The 24,574-nt window shown below is 44.1% G+C and overlaps 1 protein-coding gene and 1 long non-coding RNA gene across 4 annotated transcripts; one reads left to right on the forward strand and one right to left on the reverse strand.

The window, feature by feature from the left end:
* The first annotated feature begins 545 nt into the window (after window positions 1-545).
* On the forward strand, window positions 546-22,582 carry LOC127297299 (MADS-box transcription factor 50). 3 transcript variants are annotated; one of them, XM_051327596.1, is made up of 9 exons: window positions 547-819; window positions 960-1,209; window positions 1,799-1,837; window positions 20,857-20,935; window positions 21,418-21,479; window positions 21,567-21,666; window positions 21,772-21,813; window positions 21,911-21,952; window positions 22,138-22,582. In XM_051327596.1, the coding sequence occupies exons 2-9, from the start codon at window positions 1,028-1,030 to the stop codon at window positions 22,285-22,287; spliced, it is 696 nt and encodes a 231-aa protein (XP_051183556.1). In that variant the 5' UTR covers window positions 547-819; window positions 960-1,027; the 3' UTR covers window positions 22,288-22,582. The 3 variants fall into 3 exon arrangements, with proteins under 3 accessions (XP_051183557.1, XP_051183556.1, XP_051183558.1); XM_051327597.2 differs by having other exon boundaries at window positions 546-1,209; XM_051327598.2 differs by lacking the exon at window positions 1,799-1,837 and having other exon boundaries at window positions 563-819.
* On the reverse strand, window positions 21,607-22,165 carry LOC127297300 (uncharacterized). The gene is made up of 2 exons (XR_007849054.2): window positions 22,027-22,165; window positions 21,607-21,848 (listed from the first exon to the last, which is right to left on the reverse strand). It is a non-coding gene; the product is annotated as an uncharacterized lncRNA (long non-coding RNA).
* Window positions 22,583-24,574: the final 1,992 nt, after the last annotated feature.

Genomic DNA, 24,574 nt, shown 5'->3' on the forward strand with positions numbered 1-24,574 from the left:
GTTAGAGTTGTCGTAGAGCATAGTTTCACATAGTATGATGCGTTTGGTTTTATGAATGTTGATATTTTTCCTTGAATAAAGACAAAACACAAGGGAAATAAAAAAATGGAGGAAGTAGCATCAAGACCTAGGTCCTTATCTCAGTATCACATCGTAGGATTAGGGTTCAAAAATCAAAACACAACAGATTATCTGTGATGTGCAGTCCCAACTAAATCCTGCGGAGTAGTACAGTACCTAGCAGGTGTGGTCGCTGTCCGAAATTGTGCTAGGACGTCGTAGGAGAGGAGGACAAAGGCGTGAACGAAGGAAACGGAATTGCTTCATCAATCAATCAATCAAGGTGGGTAACGAAGGAAGCCTGAGCGCTCAATATCTCGTGTTGCAGGGTGGTTAACCGCAAAAGCGCCACTGTGGGGGGGGGGGGGGGGGGGGGCCGGCTGCGCCTTTAATTCCGCCCTTCCCGAAAAGAGACAGCCAATGGACGATTCGGTTCCGGGGACGGAGAAAATCCATTTATCCCCGTATGGGAAATATTGCCGTTTCTTGCCCACCTCCACTCGCCCCATAAAAACGGCAGGGCCACCGACCCCTTCCCCACCACGAGCACACACGGAAATTCCCATTTTCCTCCGGCCGATTTGGCCTCTCCAGCACCCACCCAGGCCACTCGCTACAGCGTCACGGCAACGCCATCAGGGACCAAAAAGGAAAGCCGAGGAGGGGGCGGGCGGGGCAAGGAGCTACGGCCCGCCGAACCCTACTACTACACCGCAGCCACCATCTCACCTCACCGCCGCGCCTCCCTTGCCATTTTTGGTGAGTCTCCATTTGCCGTCCTAGCTTAGATCCCCTTCCTCCTCCACCGGGGTTTCCACTTTTCGCCCTGCCCGGCCGCCCCAATTCGGATAACTCTCTCACTTCTCCTTCTTCCTCCCCTCTCGCCACCACCACCACAGCTTGACCGGACCGATCAGGAGGAGCAGGATTTTCGGATTTGGGGCGGATCGATCGGAAGAAAGGAAGGATGGTGCGGGGGAAGACGCAGATGAAGCGGATAGAGAACGCCACCAGCCGCCAGGTCACCTTCTCCAAGCGCCGCGGCGGCCTGCTCAAGAAGGCCTTCGAGCTCTCCGTCCTCTGCGACGCCGAGGTCGCGCTCATCGTCTTCTCCCCACGCGGCAGGCTCTACGAATTCGCAAGCGCCAGGTAATTAACCCTTCCCTCCCGCTCTACTTATTTTGCCTTGTCTTTCTTTACTGTTTGTTCCTCGCTGCCTGCGGGATCGGGACCGATCCATTTGTTTGTTTATCCCCAAAGCCTGCCAAGAACGGCCAGTGGCCTGCTCGCGCGCGCGCGTGCTGTGCCCAATGGCCCAATGGGGAGGAGGCCTCTATCTCGAGTACTGTGCAGCAGATGATGCCAGTAGGCACTGCCATAACTGCTCGACCACTTCCTGCTGCCACCATCCACTTGGCTGAGGGCCAATGGGTTTCCCCCACTCCCCAATATCTCTGCTAGAATCTTGCATCGGTTCCAGCGAACACGTCCTATATTACTTGTAAAAATTTCCCTCCGTACGTCCGGCTATCGCTGCCAATTGGGCTAAACTTTAAAGTGGTTTCAGGATTGGAGGACAGTTAGTACATGTAGCCTACTCATTCCCTATTGGCCTATTTTTGTAAGTTAATCAGTAGACATAAAGAAAGCCAAAATCTATGCTGTTGCTAGCAGTAGTAGTATTGGCCAATCGGATAATTTGTGACGCACTATATCTTGTCTGAACATTGTTTTTCAGGCCGACAATGAAACTGTGTTTGGGTGTGGCTGTTAATCCGTGAGTTTACTTGCTGCCCAGAAGCCAAACTATTGCATGCAATATGGTGTACTACTCCAGAATCGAAACAGTACTTATGAACTGTTTAGAGACTACTTTTATTGTCAATTAGTTGTGGAAAGACACCGCACCACCAGTATTTTCCATTGTTCAGTTGCTGCTACTGTAACAGCCTTATATCTTCGCAGCCTTATATCAATGCATACATAAATTAGACAGAGCTTTGGATTTCATAGGAATTGAAACTGTGAAAGTAATACTAGGAGCCAAAAACGTTATTACGATTCGGGGCAAGAGATGTGGTCATTAAGGTTTAGGGGCAGTGATCTTGTTCTCAATGCGCCCGTGTTTGATGTACGCCTTAGTGTTTCATGGGAGACAGAAAAATAGTTTCATGTATAGTTACTGTTCATATCATAGCTGAGTCAAGATTAAACTTGCCAGCTTTTCCCAGTACGGTTCCAATCAAACTATGAACATTTTTTTAAGATGATGAATCCCCTTTGTAATGCTATTATGAGCATAGTTTCTGGCTATTTATCATTTATAGGTTAGAACCTTTCCAGAATCATGTGCCTGGAAACCAAAAGCCAGACCAAAATCAAGGGAAACAACCTCCATGATCATAGGGCGTCCACTAGGGAGCCAAATAATCATTCAGCTGATCTCGGCAGACAATGGTCGTAGGGAGGACTTGTTCTGTATTTTTGAGTGTAAAATATATAGGCTATTTGCCAGCCCAAAAGTGTGCTTGAGCTGTAGTTAACATAAAATTGATAATTTACAACGCTCTCTGTTTCGGAATAAGACTGACTAATATACGAGGGGGTACTTAATACCTCCCCGTGCTGATCGCATGCAATATCAACAGAATTCCCGTTTCCTTTTGCGCTTTTGTATATCTTACAAACTATGAGTACATCTAATGATACATTGGAAACAAAGGGTGCACTTCCAGTATAAATTTTGGGCATACCAAACTTGTAATTGGGGAAGCAAGGGGTTATCACATATTGTTTCAAAATTTATCTCGCATATAAAAACATTAATTATTCTGATTTCTTCTCAGGCTTCTCATCTCAAAATAAACTTAGATCTTATCTCATTTTGGACTTTCTTGTACTTCTCTCTTTTCTTTACCCCAAAAGGATTAACCCAAGTGGTTGATGTACAATTGTGTCTAGAGTTTATACGCTAGTTAAATTATCTCTACCTTTCTCTCGCACTCTTTGTATTTCTTTTTAGACATCCTAGATTTCACTCTTGATAAATCATTCACTTGCACCAACTTTCTGGTACTTCTCTCTTTTCTTGTTAATAAAAAAGGGTTAACCCGGGTGGATGATACACAATTTTCTGATAAGGATAATGACTAATATCATGATAATACCAATTATCAGGATAATATAACTAAAGGAAATTTCATTAGCAACATAAAATTCCGGATATATCGCTGGGAACCCAAATCCATTATTCAGGCAGTCCCACAGCTTATTGGCGTCCCTGAATTGATGCCAAGCAACCCCTTCTTCAAGCCATACAACTGTGTTGATCTTCGAATACAGACCATCAATTCACATCAGGTCGCCCGCATTCCTCGCGCCGCCATCGGAGTCACCCACTGTTTGTACAAGCGTTGCCTTCACCACGAGTAGCCCTGCCGACCTGCAACGATAGTTGTGAGATCTTGCCCTGCAGCAACCTCAAGAAGTGGAAAGAAGAGGGAGTAGGTGAGGGGAAGGGCGGAAACAATTTGATCTAGGGTTAGCCCATCCTAGTGGCATGGAGGTGATTTTTCCCGCCACGGGGCTCCAATCATTTTTAATGATTATATGCATTTTGCTCTACGGGCATCTCTAGCGTCTCGACGCAAAGGGACACAAAACCTTTTGCGTCCGCGCGAACGAAAAATAGGTCAGCACGCCCCAACCCAGCGGTCCGATGTATAATGACCGGCCTGTCGCTGGTACGAAAAACTGCACGGTTAGCGCACGAGTCCACCTCATTGCCCATTAGGTCTGCCTGGTATGTTTCGTCTTCCGTGCGCGAGTAATGGTTCGGTTCCTCAAGCCGCGTAAATGACGCGGTCCTATCTCCAAGTGTGCTAGTGTCGGTGCAGGCGACACTTGGGTGTCCTGCTAGTTGAAGGCGCCGCCCGACCTTTAAAAGAGGGCCAGTCTGCCTGCACCTCTCCTACATCCAACTGCCACTGACATCGCCATGGGAAAGGGCTGGCCGTTCTGCAAGATGAAGCACGACGCCGATGCCGGGTCCTCTCGCGCCAAGAAGAAGAAAACCCCACGCAACCGCCAATACGTGTCGGTGGAACGCCCAACGGCTATATGAGGAGAACCGGCCGGTCCCATGGCGGGATGCGGGCATGCCGAGCGTTGGCTGGTACCTCAACCACCTCAGTGTCCCGGTGCCTCCGGTGCCGCACGAGGGACGGCAATGGCAGTACGAGATCGATTCATCCTCCCGCCAGATCTAGGTGACGATCCGGCCTTCGCCCTCGACTCCTACAACTGGTCCACCTTCGAGAGGTGGGAGTTCGACCTGCGCCGCTGTGCGGGTTACCTAGGCAACGTGGACTTCTTCATCCAGGAGCGCTACGCCCGCTTCGACGAGGAGGTGGAGGACATGGAAGAGGAGGAGGAGGACGAACTCCAACCAACGAACCTCACGGAGGACAAGGCCATGGAGATGGCCATTGCCAAAAGCGAGCTCGATGACCTCGGTCAATGGGGTGGCCTCGCCGTCCAACTGCGGGCCTCCATGCCTCAGTGCCTCAGTAGCCACCTTCCAAGGGAGGCCACTGACCCATCCGCCTCCTCCTCGGGCGCCATCGTTATCTTGGGCTATTATGTTGCCTTTTTTTACTTATTTTTGGCACTATGTAAATGCTTATATTACAAATGAAAAAACAATTTACATTAAAATGCGTCGGGCTGTTGGGGGCACCCAACGCAAACGGCCAATTGTGGCTAGGAGTCCAATTTGTGTCCGCGGCCCAACCCAAACCGATGTAGACGGTCACTTTGGTGACCGGAATGCGTCGGGCCGCTGAAGATGCCTTAAGTTTGTATGTTTGTCTAGATATGCTACAACTTGTACCTCAAGTACACGGGTCGGTCATGTAAATAGGAGTATTTTACTTGTTTGCTAGATCTCACATACCCCTCCTGCCAAAGGACTCGGTGTCTTGGTTGACGATACCCACACTTATTTTACTAGTCATCACATCTGTGTTGGAAACCTCGTATACACTACTAGTGTAAGTACTACGTGATGCTTAGCCTCTTGGCTGGGATACAAGTATGCTTCTAAATGAAATTCAGCGAAATCAACATATCTTAGCGAAAACGCATCTGTTTCTGTCCCAAAGGATCTAGAGCTTCATTAATTCTTGTTGGCGGAAGTTCATTTTATACATAAGGCCTCAAGTAAACAGAAAAATACACACAAACTCTTACATTTCACAGTTAGGGCCTTAAAGTAAACTGAAAAATGCGATCAAGTCCAACTCCAACACGATGGATCTGAAGCTTTGGGCAGCAACCCTCAACATCATCGGGAACGAAACCACTTGGGATGGGGTGGCGGGAGCCTGCTGCACTGGAGTCGGAGGGCTTTGAAATGGAATGGCAGGCTGGAGATTCTAGTAGTCCATGTTAGATTATTAGGCAATTTCCGTGTGAGTTTAATTACCGAAATCAACATTACAGATGCACAAGCATACTTAACCATACACATCAGACTAAGCACATGCATCAGATCTGAACATGGAACAAGTAGCAGTGCAGGGTAGGAGAGGAAAAGCACGTACATCGCGACCGGGAAGGTCGCACCAGTAACGACACCACCACCACCATGGGTATTGTTGATGTCGCCCATGGTGTAGTCGGATCTGTCGATGAAGCGGCGGGTCGTCGAAGAAGAAGACGAACGGTAGCGACGATCGCGCGAGACGCTCCCCAAAAACCTTATCGCCCATCTCCGGTGCGGGATCTCAACGGACGGAGTTTCGGAGGCTGCTCTCCGGACGGCCGTGCACGAGACGCCGGGATGGGAAGACTAGAGAGTAGCGCGACAAAAGGAACTTCGCGAGAGAGATGGACTAGAGAGTTCTAAGAACTGTATATATCTCTAGATACGATCTGTCTCCTTGTATAGCACAGGAAGCCGACCCGACCCGACCGCGTTGACACGCGTAGGAAGCCAGGGACACGCGGCGAACATGCACATGCAGGTTGACACGTACCCAACACAGTTGGTGCACCAAGCAAAAAGTTTAGGCTTCCTTGAGTGTGTCTCGAACTCGAACTCGAGTCACGAAACGCGACGTGCGTGCGTGACGAGGCGAGGCGGGGCGGGCGGAGGAGGAGGAGTGCGCGAGGGCTCTTTCTATTCTCACTCACTTGGAATGACTAGAACAAGCCCTTATATACCACTCCAACTCTCTCCCAACTAGCAATGTGGGACTAAACTTTGTCCCCAAGGCTGTCCCAAGCCGCCAACGTGATGGGCCTTGAGATTTCGGGAATTGTAGACTATATGGGGTGCCGCCTCCTTTGGGCTGTGACCCATCTACATTCAACAATCCCCCACCAGATCTCATATGCACATCGGATGACACATTAGTTCCATTCCTTTGTTTGATATACCTGCACTTCGGTGGAGACTGTTAAGTTGAACTTCCACTTAGGCAAGGTGCTACGCTTGACTACAACTGAACAATGGACTATGCCTTGAATTGTCAGTCTTTGTGCAGCAAGTTTCGCTCAATGTCGGCACGGTACTAGGCTACCATAGCCTTCCCCTCGGGTGGAGCTTATAAGTCATACTCCTCGGCCTTTCATGAGCTTACTAGAGATTCACCCAAATCTCCCACACTATGACCGATAGTGTCACTCATATAGGTGTGTTCTTCAAAAGATCGCCTGTAGGACGGCGTCTTCGCTCATCACGAGCCGCTCGAGAACACATTAAGACATTGTCAACCCGCCTTACGAGTAGCTATGAGAGAATTGCATCTGCGGCGGAGTGGGAGTATTAAATTTTCTCTCAACTCGATTACTCGGTTTGTTTTCCCGGGTCCTACTTCACGGAATTTCCGATCACATAGGTTGGGTTACCCCTCGGCAACTCAAGTGGGTCTCAAACCCATCTCCATCGATGCAAGGTCTATCATGTTTCTTGATAGTCCTTTTGTGAAAGGATCCGCGATTTTTAGCACTTTGGACATAATCCAATGCTATCACTCAGGAGTTTCTCGGTTTCGACGGACTTGATCTCCTCTTGATATGTTTGGAACTTTTCATATTATCCTTAGAACTTTTCACTTTGATAATCACAGTTTGATTATCACAGTTCATGAGGATAGCCGGTATTGGTTTTTCAACCATAGGCAAGTCCATCAAGAGCTCACGAAGCCATTCCGCTTCGACGATGTTGTATCTAATCTTTGTGAGTTCTGCTTCCATAGTTGACCTCGTTAAGATGGTCCGCTTGCAAGACTTCCAGAAAGCGCCACCACCAAGAGTGAAAACATATCCACTTGTGGCCTTCATTTTAGCATCAGAAATCCAATTGGAATCACTATACCCTTCAAGTCCTCTTGGATACCCGGTATAATGAATTCCATAACTCATGGTTCCCTTTAGATAGCGCATCACTCTCTCAAGAGCATGCCAATGATCATCTCTAGGGTTGGCCACAACCGGCTAAGTTTGCATACAAAGAAACGAGATATCAGGCCTCGTAGCGCAAGCTAAATACATGAGTGAACCAATGATTTGAGAGAATCTCAATTGATCTTTAGTTGCCTTTTCATTCTTTCGAAGCAAGACACTAGGATCATAAGGTGTGAGAGAAGATTTGCAATCAGCATAACCAAATCTGCTCAACACCTTCTCAACATAATGAGATTGCACAAGTGTAATCCCATTATTCTCATCTCTCAATAGCTTGATGTTCAATATAACATCAGCTTCTCCAAGATCTTTCATCTCGAAACACTGAGATAGGAAGGTTTTTACCTCCTCAATCACTTTGAGACTTGTCCCAAAAATTAGTATGTCATCCACATACAAGCATAGGACAACTCCCTCACCCCCACCATGGCGGTAGTACACACATTTGTCGGCTTCATTAACAACAAAGCCCACAGATGTCAAAGTTCTTTCAAACTTCTCATGCCATTGTTTGGGTGCTTGTTTAAGACCATACAAAGATTTCTTTAATTTACACACCTTTCTTTCTTGACCTTGTATTACAAAACCATCAGGCTGTTCCATGTAAATTTCCTCATCTAACTCTCCATTTAGGAAAGCCGTCTTAACGTCCATTTGATGAACGAGAAGACCGTGTGAGGCAGCCAATGACAGTAGTACTCGAATGGTGGTCAATCTCGCCACAGGTGAGTAGGTATCGAAGAAATCTTCGCCTTCCTTTTGGGTATAGCCTTTGGCTACAAGCCGAGCTTTGTACTTCTCAATAGTACCATCAGCTCTAAGCTTCTTCTTAAATACCCATTTACATCCTACAGGTTTGCACCCATAAGGACGCTCAGATAACTCCCACGTTCCATTAGCCAAGATGGAATCCATCTCGCTTTGAACCGCTTCCTTCCGATGAGTCCGCATCAGGAGATGCGAGAGCTTCTGAAATGGTAGTGGGAGTATCGTCCACAAGATATACAATGAAATCATTACCAAAAGACTTTGCAGTCCTTTGTCTCTTACTCCTTGTGGGAGCTTCATTGTCATCTTCGTCAGAATCTGAACTCTCATCATCAAATTCTTCATCAGACTCCATAGGAGTTTCATGTATTGGATCAGATTCCCAACTAGACATGCCATGCATATCTCTCATAGGAAATATATCCTCAAAGAATGTAGCATCTCTTGATTCAAAGATGGTGCCAACATTCATGTCATCCACTCCAGATTTCACCACAAGAAATCTATAAGCAATGCTATGGGCAGCATAGCCAAGAAAGACACAGTCCACGGTTTTTGGTCAAAGCTTTCGCTTTTTGGTGATTGGCAAATTCACTTTAGCCAAACAACCCCAAGTTCGTAGGTAGGAGAGTGTTGGTCTTTTCTTTTCCCATTCCTCATATGGGGTAATCTCTTTATTCTTGGTTGGAACACGATTTAGGACATGACACGAAGTCAATATAGCCTCCCCCCACCATTCCTTGGATAAACCCGAAACATCTAACATGGCGTTAACCAAATCTGTTAGAGTACGGTTTTTCCTTTCCGCAATCCCATTGGATTGTGGGGAATTGGGAGGCGTCCTCTCATGGATTATACCATGTTCCGCACAGAATAAATTAAACTCATTAGAAAAGTACTCTCCACCACGATCGGACCGAACCCTTTTTATCTTTCTTTCAAGTTGATTCTCAACTTCAGCCTTATAGATTTTAAAGAAATCAAGAGCCTCATCTTTAGTTTTGAGGAGATACACATAACAGTACCTAGTGGAATCATCAATCAAAGTCATGAAATATTTCTTTCCACCTTTTGTCAACTCACCATTCATCTCACATAGATCTGAATGTATGAGCTCTAGTGGTGCCAAGTTTCTTTCCTTCGCAGGCTTGTGAGGCTTGCGAGGCTGCTTTGCTTGCACACAAGCATGACACTTAGAGCCTTTGACAAAGGTGAATTTCGAATTAAACTCATATCGGCAAGCCGCGTCATACAACCGAAATTAACATGACAAAGTCGTGAATGCCAAACATTAGTTTCATTAACACTAGTGCTTACATGGTTCACAACATTATCACGAAGTCTTCTAGAGAGAAACGCAACATTCCCTCACACTCATATCCCTTTCCAACAAAAGTTCCATACTTAGGCAGTACAACTTTATTGGACTCAAACACCAACTTAAACCCATCTTTCATAAGACGGAGCCACTAACGAGATTCTTCTTGATGGAAGGGACATGCGGCACGTTCTTCGGTTGCACGATCTTTCCGAAGTAAACTTGAGATCTACCGTGCCAACACCACGAACGGTAGCATGTAACCCATTCCCCATCATTCTTGAGGAACCTCGGGCACGATAAGAGGTAAACATGGAGATGTCGGCACACACATGAACATTAGCTTTGTATCAACCCACCATTCCGTGGGCTGAAACACCGAAAGAACATTAGGTAACATATTACCATACCACTGTAGTTCCTTCCTCTGTGTTGCCAATGATCATCTTGTGACGAAAATTTGAGTTCTGTCCGGTGACATTTCTTTCCTTTGCGTTGTGGACAACGATTGGCCCAATGGCCGGTCTCGCCACACACCCGACAAGGATCTTTCTTCTCCGTTTTCCCTTTCTTCTTGAAGTTGGTAGTACGGGAGACTCCCTTATTCTTTCCCTTGGACTTGTGGGCATTTTTACGCACCATATTGGCGTGAACGTCCCTCGGTTCCTCCCGGTGTGTTTGTCTTTTGCCCTCGCCTTCTCCTCAACATCCAGAGAGCCCATGATATTCTCAACGAAAACTCATGCCTACGATGTTTCGGGAAGTGGCAAAGTTCCTCCATGAAGGGGAAGCTTAGCGACAATGCATCCCGCGATAAACTTGTCCAGGTAGCACACACTTGAGGAGCTCGAGTTCCTTTGCCATGATACGTATCTCATGAGCTGTTCTACTACGGATCGGTTCTCAACCATTACGTAGTCATTGAGCTGCTCCATAGCATACGATTCACCTCGACATCGGCAGCACCAAACTTAGCGTCTAGTGCATCCCACAGTTCCTTCCCATTTCGTATGTGCAGATAAGCATCAACCAACTTGTCTCCAAGCACACTTAGAACGGCACCCATAAAGATTACGGTGGCATCCCCGAACGCTTTATCCTCTTCAGGAGTAAGAGGACCTCTGGGAGTACCTTCCGCAACCCGGTGCACGCCCATAGAAGTGAGCCACAAGAGGGTCTTACTCTGCCATCTCTTGAAATGAGAACCCGTAAACGGGCTCGGTTTAAGCGCAGCAGCAAAACCAGACGGTGAAAATTGCCTAAGCATATAAGGTTTTTGGATTGTTAGATTATTAGGCAATTTCCATGTGAGTTTAATTACCGAAATCAACATTACGAGATGCACAAGCATACTTAACCATACACATCGGACTAAGCACATGCATCGGATCCGAACATGGAACAAGTAACGGTGCAGGGTAGGAGAGGAAAAGCACGTACATCGCGACGGGAAGGTCGCACCAAGAAGACCACCACCACCATGGGTATTGTTGATGTCGCCCATGGTGTAGTCGGATCTGTCGATGAAGCACGGGTCGTCGAAGAAGAAGACGAACGGTAGCGAGCGATCGCGCCGAGACGCTCCCTAAAAACCTTATCGCCCGTCTCCCGGTGCAGGATCTCAACGGACGGAGTTTCGGAGGCCTGCTCTCCCGGACGGCTGTGCACGCAGACGCCGGGATGGGGAAGACTAGAGAGTAGCGCAACAAAAGGAACTTCGCGAGAGAGATGGACTAGAGAGTTCTAAGAACTGTATATATCTCTAGATCTGATCTGTCTCCTTGTATAGCCTGGGAAGCCGACCCGACCCGACCGCGTTGACACGCGTAGGAAGCCAGGGACACGCGGCGAACATGCACATGCAGGTTGACACGTACCCAACACAGTTGGTGCACCAAGCAAAAAGTTTAGGCTTCCTTAAGTGTGTCTCGAACTCGAACTCGAGTCACGAAACGCGACGTGCGTGCGTGACGAGGCGGGGCGGGGCGGGCGGAGGAGGAGGAGTGCGCGAGGGCTCTTTCTATTCTCACTCACTTGGAATGACTAGAACAGCAGCCCTTATATAGCACTCCAACTCTCTCCCAACTAGCAATGTGGGACTAAACTTTGTCCCCCAAGGCTGTCCCAAGCTGCCAACGTGATGGGCCTTGAGATTTCAGGAATTGTAGACTATATGGGCTGCCTTACTGGGCTGCAGCCCATCTACATTCAACAGTCCATTTGGCGCTGGCCAAAATAATCCATAACCTACACCTCTGGTGGGAGCGGTTGCCTTTTGACGGACTCTCCGTCGGGAGGAAGCTCCCTATAGAAGCATTGTTGGCCCCCTTCTGTAGATCCGGCCACCAGCAGGAGCAAGGAAGCCCCTTTCTTCCTTGTCTCCCTGACGAGCTCACAAAGAGGACACCGAGCTCCAACCGTAGATGCTAGACCCACAATTTTTTTTGGCCTTATTGATGGAAATCTCCATTGCTCCCCGTCTCATCACCTTCGGCTCCACCCATCGAAGCTCTACAACAAAGTGGAGAACTACGAGCTAGCATCGGATCCGGCCGAAGGGATCCCACGCCATTTTCTTGGCATATAACCAACTACCATATGAGTGAAGAACTTCCATAGAGGCTTATTACTATAAGGGATAGGTTCCTCACCTAACTTGACATCAGTGACTACAAGAGAGGAGGGGCCGAGCTGCATGGATCTGGAAGACTCTGGGAAGAGAAGAGAACACTAGTAGAAAAATGGCTATATGCGTCACAACATCAGTAGCGCACCCGGAAGCATGCTGAAACTAGGTGGGCTAGTAATAGTGAATTAATGGTAGCATGCTCGCGAATACACACGCTACTAGATATCATTATTTGGGTATGCACTCGCACACCACGTCGTGGTTGGGCCCCATGCATTGCCACCTTCAATCTCCTCCTGGCCACATATTTTCTCGATCTTTTTCTTCTCTCTATCTCCTCCTGGACACATCCCATCCTTGGCCTCGGTGGCCATCGTCGGGAGCATTGGCTCCGCCAGGTTCGACAACAAGTGCGGGTCGGCACCGCTGCTCGTGAGCACTCCATCAGGCCGCGCGGGGCACCAACAGTAGGGTGATGGTCCTCAACGAGGATGGGAGGCCGAGGTGGCCCCGTTCGAGTGATGATTTCGCTTCGACTTGATTCCCGTTGATTTTGTCTATTATTTCTTGCCTCGTTTGATCCTATAAGATCCTCACCTCCTCCTACGCATTTCTCTCCCTATTGTGCCGCCGGGCTAATGCTATTCCTTACCGGAGTCCGACAGTTCCATCAACGTCGCCATGTCCTGAACTAGGCACGCTCTAAGCTCCCGCTGCCTCTTTTTGGTCTCTGCTAGATCATTTTATTCCTGATGCCGTCGGTCCCTATTATTTCGAACCAAAATAACGCGCCCTTCCTCGACTGCATCTCGCCGACGACACTAGCTACGACTCCAGATGCCTCTCATTGCTCTTCCCGGAAGGAAATGACAACGCAAAGGCCACCATGGAAATTGCGGAGCCCATCTGTACCCCGTCGACCTCTTCAACGACTGTAGGGAGCACCAAAACCATGTCGTCGACAACCTCCCGCATCTGGCCCCAAGCACGACATTCATGTTGATGAAGAAAAGGAAGCAGATGGATGGGTCAACGCCTAGATCCACATCGCTCGTCGGCCCGTCATCCTCTTCTAGTCGTGTCAACGCCGCCTTGCTCTGGAACTACGGCCTCGTGACTGTCAGTCCACGGGGATGATCCGCTCGCGTGTGTATGGGAAGATTAGGCCCATGTGGGCCTTGCACGTACCACACTCTGTAAGGGTGGCGTATTTGTGTGCACCACCAATGTTGGATTTAGGTACGGCACAAGTAGCATTTTCTGTACGAGTGGAGGGATCGAGAGGAGAGGGAGAGAGGGGCCGCGAGGGGGTTGCAAACTCCCACCCCCCCCCCACCCCATAAATAATGCATCTCAAATTTCAACAAATCAGCAAGCATAAAAAGTTTTAGTGAACACTACTCCCTCCATCGAGAAATACAAAGAATTTCAATATAGTTAACAGTCAAAATTGGGAATCTTCTTATATTCCACCTAAATGGTAAGCCAAACTCGGGCCAGCCAATACATCACATAGAATATGTTTCGTATTCATTCTCATTACGATATTTGTGAAATCACATTAATCTCACAAATATCACCAAAATTATAGAAAAAGTTCGAAGTTCATTCAAACACATATTTTATTGTAAGTTTAACACATCTAGAATATTTTCTCTAGAAATAAGTAAAGAGAATGGAAAACATACTTTATTGTAAGTTTAACACATCTAGAAGTTCATTCAAAGATGAAGAATATGTTTTCCGTTCTCTTTACGTATTTCTTACAATGTTGTCTTTCCCATTTCCTCCCCCCTTGATGTAATTGGTAACTTGTCTTGGTTGCTTGCCTTAGGCATTTATAAATAAAAAGATCACTCCGTAGGGGCTTTCGTACAAATATGTTATCTTTTAAAAAATGGACTATGTAACTAAATAAACTACTCCACTGAAAAGATTGAAAGTTTTTGGCAGTACAGAATTCTCGTACTTCCGTGCTTCGACTCGAATACAAAAAAGAAAGTAAGAAGATATGATTAAGTGAATTAAGTGATTTATATTAGAGTCATATCTTGAATGTGACTTACAGACAATTTTTCATGAAAATAAAGATATTTATTTGGGTCCATCTAGAGTGAGAAGAATAAATGATCCTTTGTCATCAACTCGTCGGAGGCCAAGTATCAGCATAAACAAATCAAAAAGGTAAAAAGGTTTATACGAAATCAAGTTTTCTTGAATGACATAAGGTCATAGAACAAATGTTCACACTGATTGAATGACAATCACAATACCACCACATGTCGATGTCAGCGCCGGTGTTCAACAAGTTTTCTTGTGTAATACCACCAAATAAAGCACCACCACCGTTAGAATATATTTTTCACACAACACAAGCCACTTTTAGAAAATTGCTTTAAGCAAGACATCAAAATGTCAAAATGTTGAGGGAGATGAAGTTCATAATACAAAGGTTATCTTTACTAATTCCTCTTTACATCATGTGAAATTAAGGCGTTTGATTGTCATATACAAGGTCTTAACATCATTGATCAGACAAAATTAATATTTTATTATTTTGGTGGCATCCGAACTTTGGAATAACATAATAATGTGAAGCAGACAACTCAACTTGTGTTGAATGTGAACATATAAAAGTATTAGCCAGTTGCACCGACAATATAGCCCTACACTCTAGTACCATTTGCATATATACATTGAATATCATCATTTGCCATATAAATACTACATATGCAATTTCACAAGAATTTCTTATTATAGGAAATAGTCTATATGTGTTAGCACTTCACACATTTTGGAATAAAAAGTTCTAATGGGCATTTGTTACCGATTACTAAATCCTAAAACCTTGTTATAAAGGTACAACTCACATTTATCACCATTGTCAAAATAGAAAATGCATATCAAGTAAATCAGATCTACCAATAATAAAATGCTACAAGTTAATTGGTGCTAACTCGTCTAGCAATGAACATACTCTTGATGGGTGCTACCAAATGAGGACATCAACTCGTGCAAATGTAGTGTTAATGTTAGGTCTTCTTGTCCCCTAGCATGATGGCTCTAAATAGTGGTGGTGGCGGCCAACCTAGATCTCCCTCACGCACAACATCCACGTGGGCCAAAAACTAAATCTCCTTCATGCGGTGATAGGAAGGGAGGTTGGAGGGGTATGTTGCAGGAGAATAATAGAATGGAAAGGAAGCCTCATTAGGCTAAGAAGAAAACTTGTTTGAGGCTAAGTGAGTTATAGGCACAAGCCATGTGCTTTTTTAGCTAATTGTGGATGGTCTTCAAACTAACTTTCTGATTGCGGTTGTTAGCAAGAGTTATGAGATGATGGAGACACATAAGACTAAATGTGAGTACTATTAGTGGTTCCGCTAACTGTTTAATCCAAACCTCCTATGACAAAATTTTGGAGCTAGCTAAATATAATCGGTGGCAATGAACATTGTGGTATTCCTACACATTTACTTAGGCTTAAATATGGATGGTTGGAGCTTTCGTATTATCCACTGACAGAGTGCTAATTATCTAAATTAAGCCATGTAATTTGTTAACTTTTACCCTTTTATGTTCTTATGGTGGCACCATTTTGACAGAATTAATAGTTGGAGATGTGCCTTAAGACAAATGGAGCTGATGTGCCAAATCGAAAATATGCCCGATGCACCACTTCATGGATTTTTCTTGTAATGGTTGTATCTTTGGCAATTGACAAAAAATTATACACAAAACACCATTAGCAAAATGATGGTATATTGTGCAAATGTAACATTTATATATTTAATACTATACTATGTGTATAGTTAATTTTATTATCCAAAAAGAAATACTTTCTTACATTTGTCATATAAGTGTAGGTTAAAATGTTGTGCTCTTATGGCTATGTTGATCATAGCTAGAACACCTAGCCTTGCAAATTCAAGTGAGTAACAACATAGTTATCATAGTTGATACTGCAATAAGTTACAATTACAAGAAATATTTTCAAGATCTTCATCTTCCCTTCTAGTATATTCTTATAAGAATATTATTGGCACTAGATTTCCACCTATTGATTCCTTGCAAAGCCTTCAAAAACCACACTTGTTTATCAGAAAATTAAACTACTTCGATTAAAATTTGATATTTGCTACTCAATATCCATAATAGTATGCATTTGTGGGAACATATTGATCATGTAAACAAGGACAAAATTTAGCTTTGGTAATTTTATGTGAAAACAAACCACTAGAAGAGGAACATCAAAAAGAATATTTGGCTCCATGGTAGCTTTGCATGAAATACTAAATGAACAAATAGAAAAAAAAACACTAAATAATTTCGACTCTCATCTCCTTATTGTTTTTCTAAGTCGGTGTCTAAGTCTAAATAAACATAGTATGTACAAAGCCTCAAGATATAGTTGAGCAACATGTAGTCTCATACTAAACTTTTATGTTTGTGGGAACATGCAATGTATCATGAAGTACTTGTAAGACAACAACTATCATTTAGAGGAGAGTGAGTTGGTGATTGTAAAATTCTAGGGGAGGTTGTCAACTTTACAAGGTTTTTTCAACGTGTTGGCTACAAATACTCTAAGCATGCAACAAAGGTACCCAATAAAAGACTGTAAAGTTGATGGGCTCAATTACAAACACAAGGATGTAGAATCGAGGTTCGGATTGTTGGTGCATTCCTAGGTCCTCATTGGAGACACAACACAAAATCCTCGACAACCAAGAACCTCATATCCCTCCTTTAGCTAGGACATTAAGTACATGCTCAACCATGAGAGGTAACTCTTCCCATAATTTAGGCGATCTTTGTTCTTCACAAACGCAAGGGGTTCCAAGCACACGCCTTTAAAATATAACAATATATGGTCTTTAGTTGGATCTTGAATCCTTGGAGTGCCAAAGAAATCACTCGAAGCACCAAAGATCTCAAGTAAATATGTAGGTGATTTTCCCTTCGCCTCCCAAGGGGGCAAGAGCAGGTATATATAGGCAAGTTTGTAAATTCAGAAATATGTTTTTTTAGATTCCTAGAAGATTTGATTGTGGTACTTAACAGGTTCAAATTTAAACAAGCAAGGCAGGATTGGTACTTTCTTGTACATTCTCAACCACGAGAGGTTGCTCTTCCATGATTTAGGTTATCTTCGTTCTTCAGAAACGCTTCCAAGCACACACACCCTTTAAAAGTTAACAACACATGGTCTTGAGTTGGATCTTGATCCCTTGCAGTGCCAAAGGAATCACTCAAAGCACCAAAGATCTCAAGTAAATATTTAGATGATTTTTCTTTGCCTCCCAAGGAGCAAGAGCACCTATATGTAGGCAATTGTAAATTCAATTGTACATGAGGAAGACATGTGTTTTTAGATTCCTATAAGATTTTGTGGTACCTAACAGGTTCAAAATTTAAACAATCAAAGCGGGGTAGGTACTTTCTTGGAAGTACTAACAGCGAACCAAACCAAGAGGTCTTGCCTATTTGAAAGGCCTCGAGAATCCACAATACCTTCAGGACAGGGGTGAAGCCGCCATGGAAGACCACTGAAAATATCCTAAACTATGACCAACTGCACAGTGTTAGTGCTGATGTCGAGTCCCAAGTTTCCCAGTCTCGGGATGATTTTTTCGCGATTCATTGTTGATCAAGTTGAAGACGACTCCAAACGCCTTTTGCCCCATGGTGGGTGCCAACTGTTGTGGAATTGTCAACACGACACCCATGGGTGGTAGCTCACGTCAAGGGGAGAATTAGGGCGTAAGGAGGGTGTATGTCCGGGATGGTGATCACATGAGTTACCCAAGTTCAGGTTCCACGATAGTGGCGGAAACCTACTCCTGCTATCATTCACTATAATGGCAACAAGTACACATGTTATAGGGGAAACCTACTCCTGCTATTATTCACTATAGGTTAACAAGTACACATGTTATGGCGGAGTGACATGTAATACCCTTGGAAAGAGTCACTAGTCAACTGTTTTTGCAAATCCTCGTGGGTGCATGATGCGGTAGAATTTGGAATCATGATCTTTGGTTATTGAGGTTTGCAACGAAAACTTGGTAGATTGACTACACGGTCATGAAAAAAAACTAGTTGCCATAACCCCAACAAGTACTATGCTTAAACACTTGGTGGCTCCAAATCAAAACAACAATCTTTCGTTCAAAGAAAAGATGGAGTGTTTGGAAGTACCCAAAAATGTGCATCCAAAGGTAGTAGAGTAAATAGAACACCCTCTAGAAAACAACCAACCTAGAGTTAGCACATACACTCCACCCCTAAAACCTAAAATTCATGGTAGACAACACATTTCTCATTTCTTGGGGTCACCATTGACTCACCCTCTAGAAATTTATGATACACTCTACTAGAATAACATGAGAAAGTGGATTGAGAGTGTAGAAATCCCTGTCTGTTATCATATTATTAGGCAAAAAAAGAACTACATTTCGGATCAAAGGAAGTTTTATTCTTGGGGAATACCCATCAAAAGATATAAGGCATAAGCTAGATGGTGCAGCAAGATATTTATCCAGTACCCATGATTTTATGGGATAAGGATGCTGAGATTGATGAGAAATATGAGTTCTCCCTATTCTCCAAATTGTATAAGGACGTTGGTCAAAATCTCAACTAAGCAAATTTAGTACAAATGGCGGGGAGAGAGGGCTTCGGCATCCTAGTACAGGGGTTGACATTTTTTGTTCAATCTTTAGGTTTCTAGAAACTTCGGTTTAATCAATATCAAGACCAAATATCTGACGAATGTGCTTCACGCAATACATTTTTACCCATGACCATTGAGCTATATATATAGTACAAAGAGACTGATGTAGAAGAACAAGACCAAGAATCTTACTCTGAGTGTTCGATGATTTGCTTGGTCACTGGCACACTCTTGGTGCCAACTAGGTCTAGAGATATTGTGGTGGAGGGGGGGGGGGGGGGGGTGTCAATGGGGGAAACATGAAAAACAAGAACCGGACTCCAACGAAAAAACTGCTTCTCGGGTCAGTTTCGTTCTAAATGTGCTCAACCTATCCCACTGTGTGCCTCCTTTGCGGCCAATGCTTCTAGAATATGGTTCACCTCTTGGTGGATTACCCCTACTCGTGACAATCACATGAGATGTTTTGATTAATATGATTCAAGCGCATAGAAGGTTTGAGAATACTTGTGCAAGGGCCATGATGATCTTTTTGTGTTTCTTTGAAATCGTTTTGCCTTAAACAAATTTCTTTTCATTTGTCTTGCATGTTTCATCGCGCCTTGTTACTTACACACTTTTGGTATATCTCGTACTATACATGAATACTATTGGACAGAAAATCACATTGGACCTTCCAATGCATTTTTCATATTATTACTATTGTATGATGTGTGGGGTCATTAAAAATGCCGCAATCTAGTTTCTGACTCTTAAAAACACATATAATCAAACAAAAATTCTGTATTTTGTTAAGTCAAAATTTTCATTTTTAAATATTTTCTTATTTTAAATTTCTGGAACCTACAACTTTAAGTGTAGACACACTGAGAAAACCACTACTGTGCCCAACATTTTCTTTTCATTTCTTGCAATGACCTAATTATGTTGTAGTGCTTTTAGTTTGTAAGAATGGCCGTGCTTTAGTAATACTACTGAACTTTTTTCGCGAAAACGCAAAAGCCTAAAACGTTGACCAACGGGGGAATGATCCCTCCCTTGGCTATACGTTGTTAGGAAGAAATGAGACTCTCCCCGCGGATGGACGCTAGGATGATAACCCGATTAAAGTTCGCCCCTCCCGCGAAATTACCGCGAGATGGGGATTAGAACCCGGGTGGGCTGGCTGCGCACTCGCTTGCCTTGCCACCGAGCTGGAACTCAGTTCTCAATACTACTGAACTGAGCTAGCTATGTCACTAGCTGGTGAATTTTCTGCATTACAAACTGAACTGAGTAGGTTATTCTTGTTTTTTAAAATTAAATTACCATTGATATTATGTCACTAACAATCAAAACCATCCGCTCATGAAATTGTGCTCTGTCATCACACTGGTTGATAGAAGTACATACAATGGGGCTAAGTAATTATTCTAGAGTTCAGAAGCGAGTAGCCCAAAAATCTACTGTCTACCAGACTAGAATCACACTTGATTTTTCTCATGCTGTTGAAAAACTACACTGTAGCATATCCGTCAGTTGGACAAAACAAATACACTAACATTGTTTTCAATACTCTCTTAAGGAAAAGGTCGACCAATCAGACGTTTAATTACTCATCCCCACAGCTTTGTGTCAATACATGGCACTCCGTAAGTGTTTTTCAAAGTATACACCTATGCACAAGTCCTAGATATATTATGCCTAACATTGATGCTGAGCTCTTGATTGGAGCTATAAAATGATGTATAGCTGATGTTCAACATTTGTTTTTTTTTTTGTAATTAGTGTACGTTTTTTCTAGTTCATAACAAATTCTATCTATATTCATGAAACCATAGGAAGGACCCACCAAATATTTTGGACTACTGGATGAAATATAGCTACATTTTTCTCCAATGGATCGAGCTGTGTTATATTATTCTGACATGTCTTCACATTTGTATTTGGAATCAGCATGCAGAGAACAATTGAACGCTATAAAACAAGCACAAAGGACAACATCAGAAGCCAGACGGTACAGCAAGATATAGAGGTATATAGGTCTTTGCTTATTGGCATACTAATTTTGTCACATTTGGTTACAAAAATTAAGTATGGAAATACTTATCTTGTTTTGTAACAAGCTTTTCTCTTCACTGAAAGTTTAAGATAGTCAGCAACTTGGTATTTAGTAACCTATATATGCCTCCAATGCTCAAGTTGGTTTGCTGCCATTTCCAAATACTCTGAATAGATGCTGCTTGTACTGAAATGCTAAAACCACCATGGACTGAAGCACTGGCGTTGAGTTAGCATAGCTGAACTTTTCAGAATAATCACAAGTTCTGAATAATATTTCATGACCGAGGAATTATCACATATTTTGAATTTAAATTATTCCAAACGTACTATGGAACTACGTTTCAGTCCCATGCTTAGCATGAGGACTCTGGATATAAACATACCTGATTGATGGTACACCTAGCGATTGTTTTTAATTTGACAATTTCAAGAGTTACATGGTCTCTGTCGCAGAAAATAAAAGCTGATGCTGAGGGTTTGTCAAAGAAGCTTGAAGCACTTGATGCTTACAAAAGGTAACCATTTCGGTTTTCAGGAGACCGGTAGCAGCGTGTACTAGCAAAAAACTCAGTGTGTGACCATCCAGTGCTGTTGAGATGCAGGAAACTTCTGGGTTGTAATTTGGAAGAATGCGCTATTGAAGAACTGCAAAGCTTAGAGGTCAAGATTGAGAAAAGCCTCGTTAGCATCAGAGCTAGAAAGGTTAGCTATTCGCCACTCTACATTCGATTCTAGCCAACAATGAATCTACATATGAACAGAGGCTGAGAGGACAATGTAACAGTACTTGCTTATCTTGCATTCCAGGCACGGCTCTTTGAAGAGCAGCTCGCTAAGCTGAAACAGAAGGTAGTAACGTCACCACCTTGTTGTCCTACAGAAACCTGAAATCACAAAATATCAGTTTCTTACACCGTTGTTCGTTTCCTGTATCGGTGTCGAGCAGGAGGTAACGCTGCGCAAGGAGAACGAAGATCTATTGGGCCAGGTAAAGATCAACGATTGATTTGTCTGCTTGAAAGTTAGTATGTTACTGTTACTGGACTGAAGATGAAGACGCACCTCGTATCCTCGTGTGATATCCTATGTGCATATGCCGGTTCAGACTGCAGATGCTACGTACCAACACAACTGAAGCATGATCATGTGTCTAATTTGAGTATTTCTCTGCAGCGCAAGAACGAGGAACAGCTGGCTGCAGCTGCGGCTCCAGTGGCGGTGGCGGCAGCGGAGCAGAGTCATCCTCAGCCGGAGCAGGAGAAGGATGAAATGGAGGTGGAGACGGAGCTGTTCATCGGGTTGCCTGGCAGAGGTCGCTCCTGAGAGGTAGCTGGCTGGCGTCTGCAGGATACATGAGCAGAGTGAGGCCATGGTGAAGAGAATAAGCTGGAGATGGGAGATGCAAGCAGCGACAAACAAAGGGCAACAGCAGCCTTGCAGCAATTACTACTACAGCCTAAGAAAACCAATTGCGTCGTGTGTTGACAGTGACAAACCTGTATCGATCGATCCTCCGCGAACGGAAGATAGATAGGAACACCCCTGTGCAGCTGCCCCCGGAATCCTGTGAGATCTGAAAAATTCATGCATATAAGTTGATTGTTTGGTGTTTGCTTCCTGGCTACGGTGTGCTGGTGCTGATGAGGGGAAGAAAGCATCATCGACTGTGGAGATGTAGGTGACGGAGACGAAGGGGTGTGGATATTTATGGTGGCACGCTGACGCGGATGCAGATGCAGGGGCAGAGGCGGTTCTTTTGACAGGTGTGGCGCATGCGCGTGGTGGCAGGCTTGGTGCGATGCAGGTATTGGGGAGCAAAGCAACGGTTGGATCTTGTGCCGACTGCCGACTGCCGACTCGACTACTGCTGCGTCTTCTCGTTTCGTGAGCGTGTGCGACGTGGCGTTTCTAGCTTCTTCCTCGAACGTACTCGACCCTTTCCCGCGTTCCAGTCGAGTTGAAGGCCCTGGGCTAGAATTTGCGGGTGTGTTTGGTTTGAGCCTAAATTAGCCCACCAAAAGATTCGGCTGCCAACATTTTTTTAAGGGTAAAGCAACTGCTTTATTACGAAAACTGGAGCAAATCGCTCACAATAACTTGAGACAAACTGGCTTGTACATCACTTTCCCACGCTAGAGCTTCATTGTCATTACAAACTTTTCCTACGAAGGCTAACTCGTGGGTAACTTTATTTGCATTACATTTGCACGTACACACTTCGGTACTAGAGAACCACAAATGCAATTGGATCTTAAGATCATCAATGAAAGCTGCTAGCTGTGAGTAATTTTGGCCACATCGATTCATCGCAATGGCAAGGAGTTTAGAACCAGTCTCAAAAACTGCACGTACATCACTAATATTCAGAGCAACATCTATAGCTTGTTCTAAATCATGAAATTATAACGCAAAAGCACCTCGAATCCCCTTTGTCTTCCCTGCACTAGCAACAACCAACTTACAATGGTGATCTCGGACTTTTTTTTTTGAGATCAATCTCGGACTTCTACACCCTAGGTTGTATAATTTTCTCCCGGAATATACGGAACATCACAAATTGAACTTCAACAAGTCCTGTGCTGGTGGCCTCCACTTCGCCATGTATCTTTCTTTACTTTGCTTGCTCTTCCCAAAAAGCTCCAGATACTCTTCAGTTTAACTGACAAACCGACGAAGAAGTTCTTCAGCCGTCACAGACAGTTCATCCTCACGTAGCTTATTACGGTTGTTCCACCAATGCCACCAGAAGTTCAGGATTTGCAGATGATCCCTCTCGGCTGCCAACTTTTTGGCTAATGAGTTATGCACCCTCACTTCGCCCGAGAGTTGGCGAGATATACGCATTCGTACTAAATCTTTAGAAAAAGACTGACCTTTGCGGAGGGGAAAAAACTCTGACGCGCTGTGGTGCCAGATTTTTTTTTTTGGGAAGTGCTCTCCACATGCTCATCAGGGAAGCAAGGTGGGATGAGGGAGAATAGAGAAGAACGGGGGAGAGGTAGGGGGTTGTCTTAGTTTTTCCCTTTACTTTTTTAGATTCATTTTTTAAATAAAATATCTTGAGACTGTAAACCCAAATGATGAATCCAGGGTTCTTAGGGTGTGAAAGTGGGATCCCACTGGGATCTCATTTTTAGTGTATTCTGGCTTTTCTAGTTCAAAATTTTATGTCAAAATTTACACTAGGAAAAGCAAAATATACTACAAGTGGGACTTAGGTGGGTGCTCTTTTGTGGGTCCCCTATTTGAGCTTTTAGCTTCCGGAGATCCTCTATGCCGATATGGTTGGCAATTCCAAGGCGTCCATTTTTAAATATAAACATTTTATGAATTTGAACAATTTTAAAATTTGATTTATTGAAGTTTACAACTTTTAAAAGCTTAACACTTTTAATTTGAAATATTTTAAAATTTGAACATTTTAAAATTTGTACATTTTTTAATCTTTGCCATTTTTTAAACATGGCTTGCCCTCTCATTTCTCGCTTATAGCGTGCGTTTTAGATTCACCGCTAACTAAGTGGGCCAACCCATTTAGTGTAGAATTGGGATGCACCGTTGTACCCTATGAACCAGAAACAAGGTTAACCGACTAGGTTTTGGTCTTTAG

This window comes from Lolium perenne, chromosome 4 (genome assembly GCF_019359855.2).
Source record: "Lolium perenne isolate Kyuss_39 chromosome 4, Kyuss_2.0, whole genome shotgun sequence".
NCBI lineage: Eukaryota > Viridiplantae > Streptophyta > Magnoliopsida > Poales > Poaceae > Lolium > Lolium perenne.

What these genes read in the sequence shown, in the direction of transcription:
- LOC127297299 (XM_051327597.2), top strand. Translation starts at nt 1,028, where the DNA reads ATGGTGCGGGGGAAGACGCAGATGAAGCGGATAGAGAACGCCACCAGC. An exon ending in TTGGGTGTGGCTGTTAATCC is followed by an intron (nt 1,838 to 20,856) that starts GTGAGTTTACTT and finishes ATTTGGAATCAG; the next exon opens with CATGCAGAGAACAATTGAAC. An exon ending in TTAGCATCAGAGCTAGAAAG is followed by an intron (nt 21,667 to 21,771) that starts GTTAGCTATTCG and finishes CTTGCATTCCAG; the next exon opens with GCACGGCTCTTTGAAGAGCA.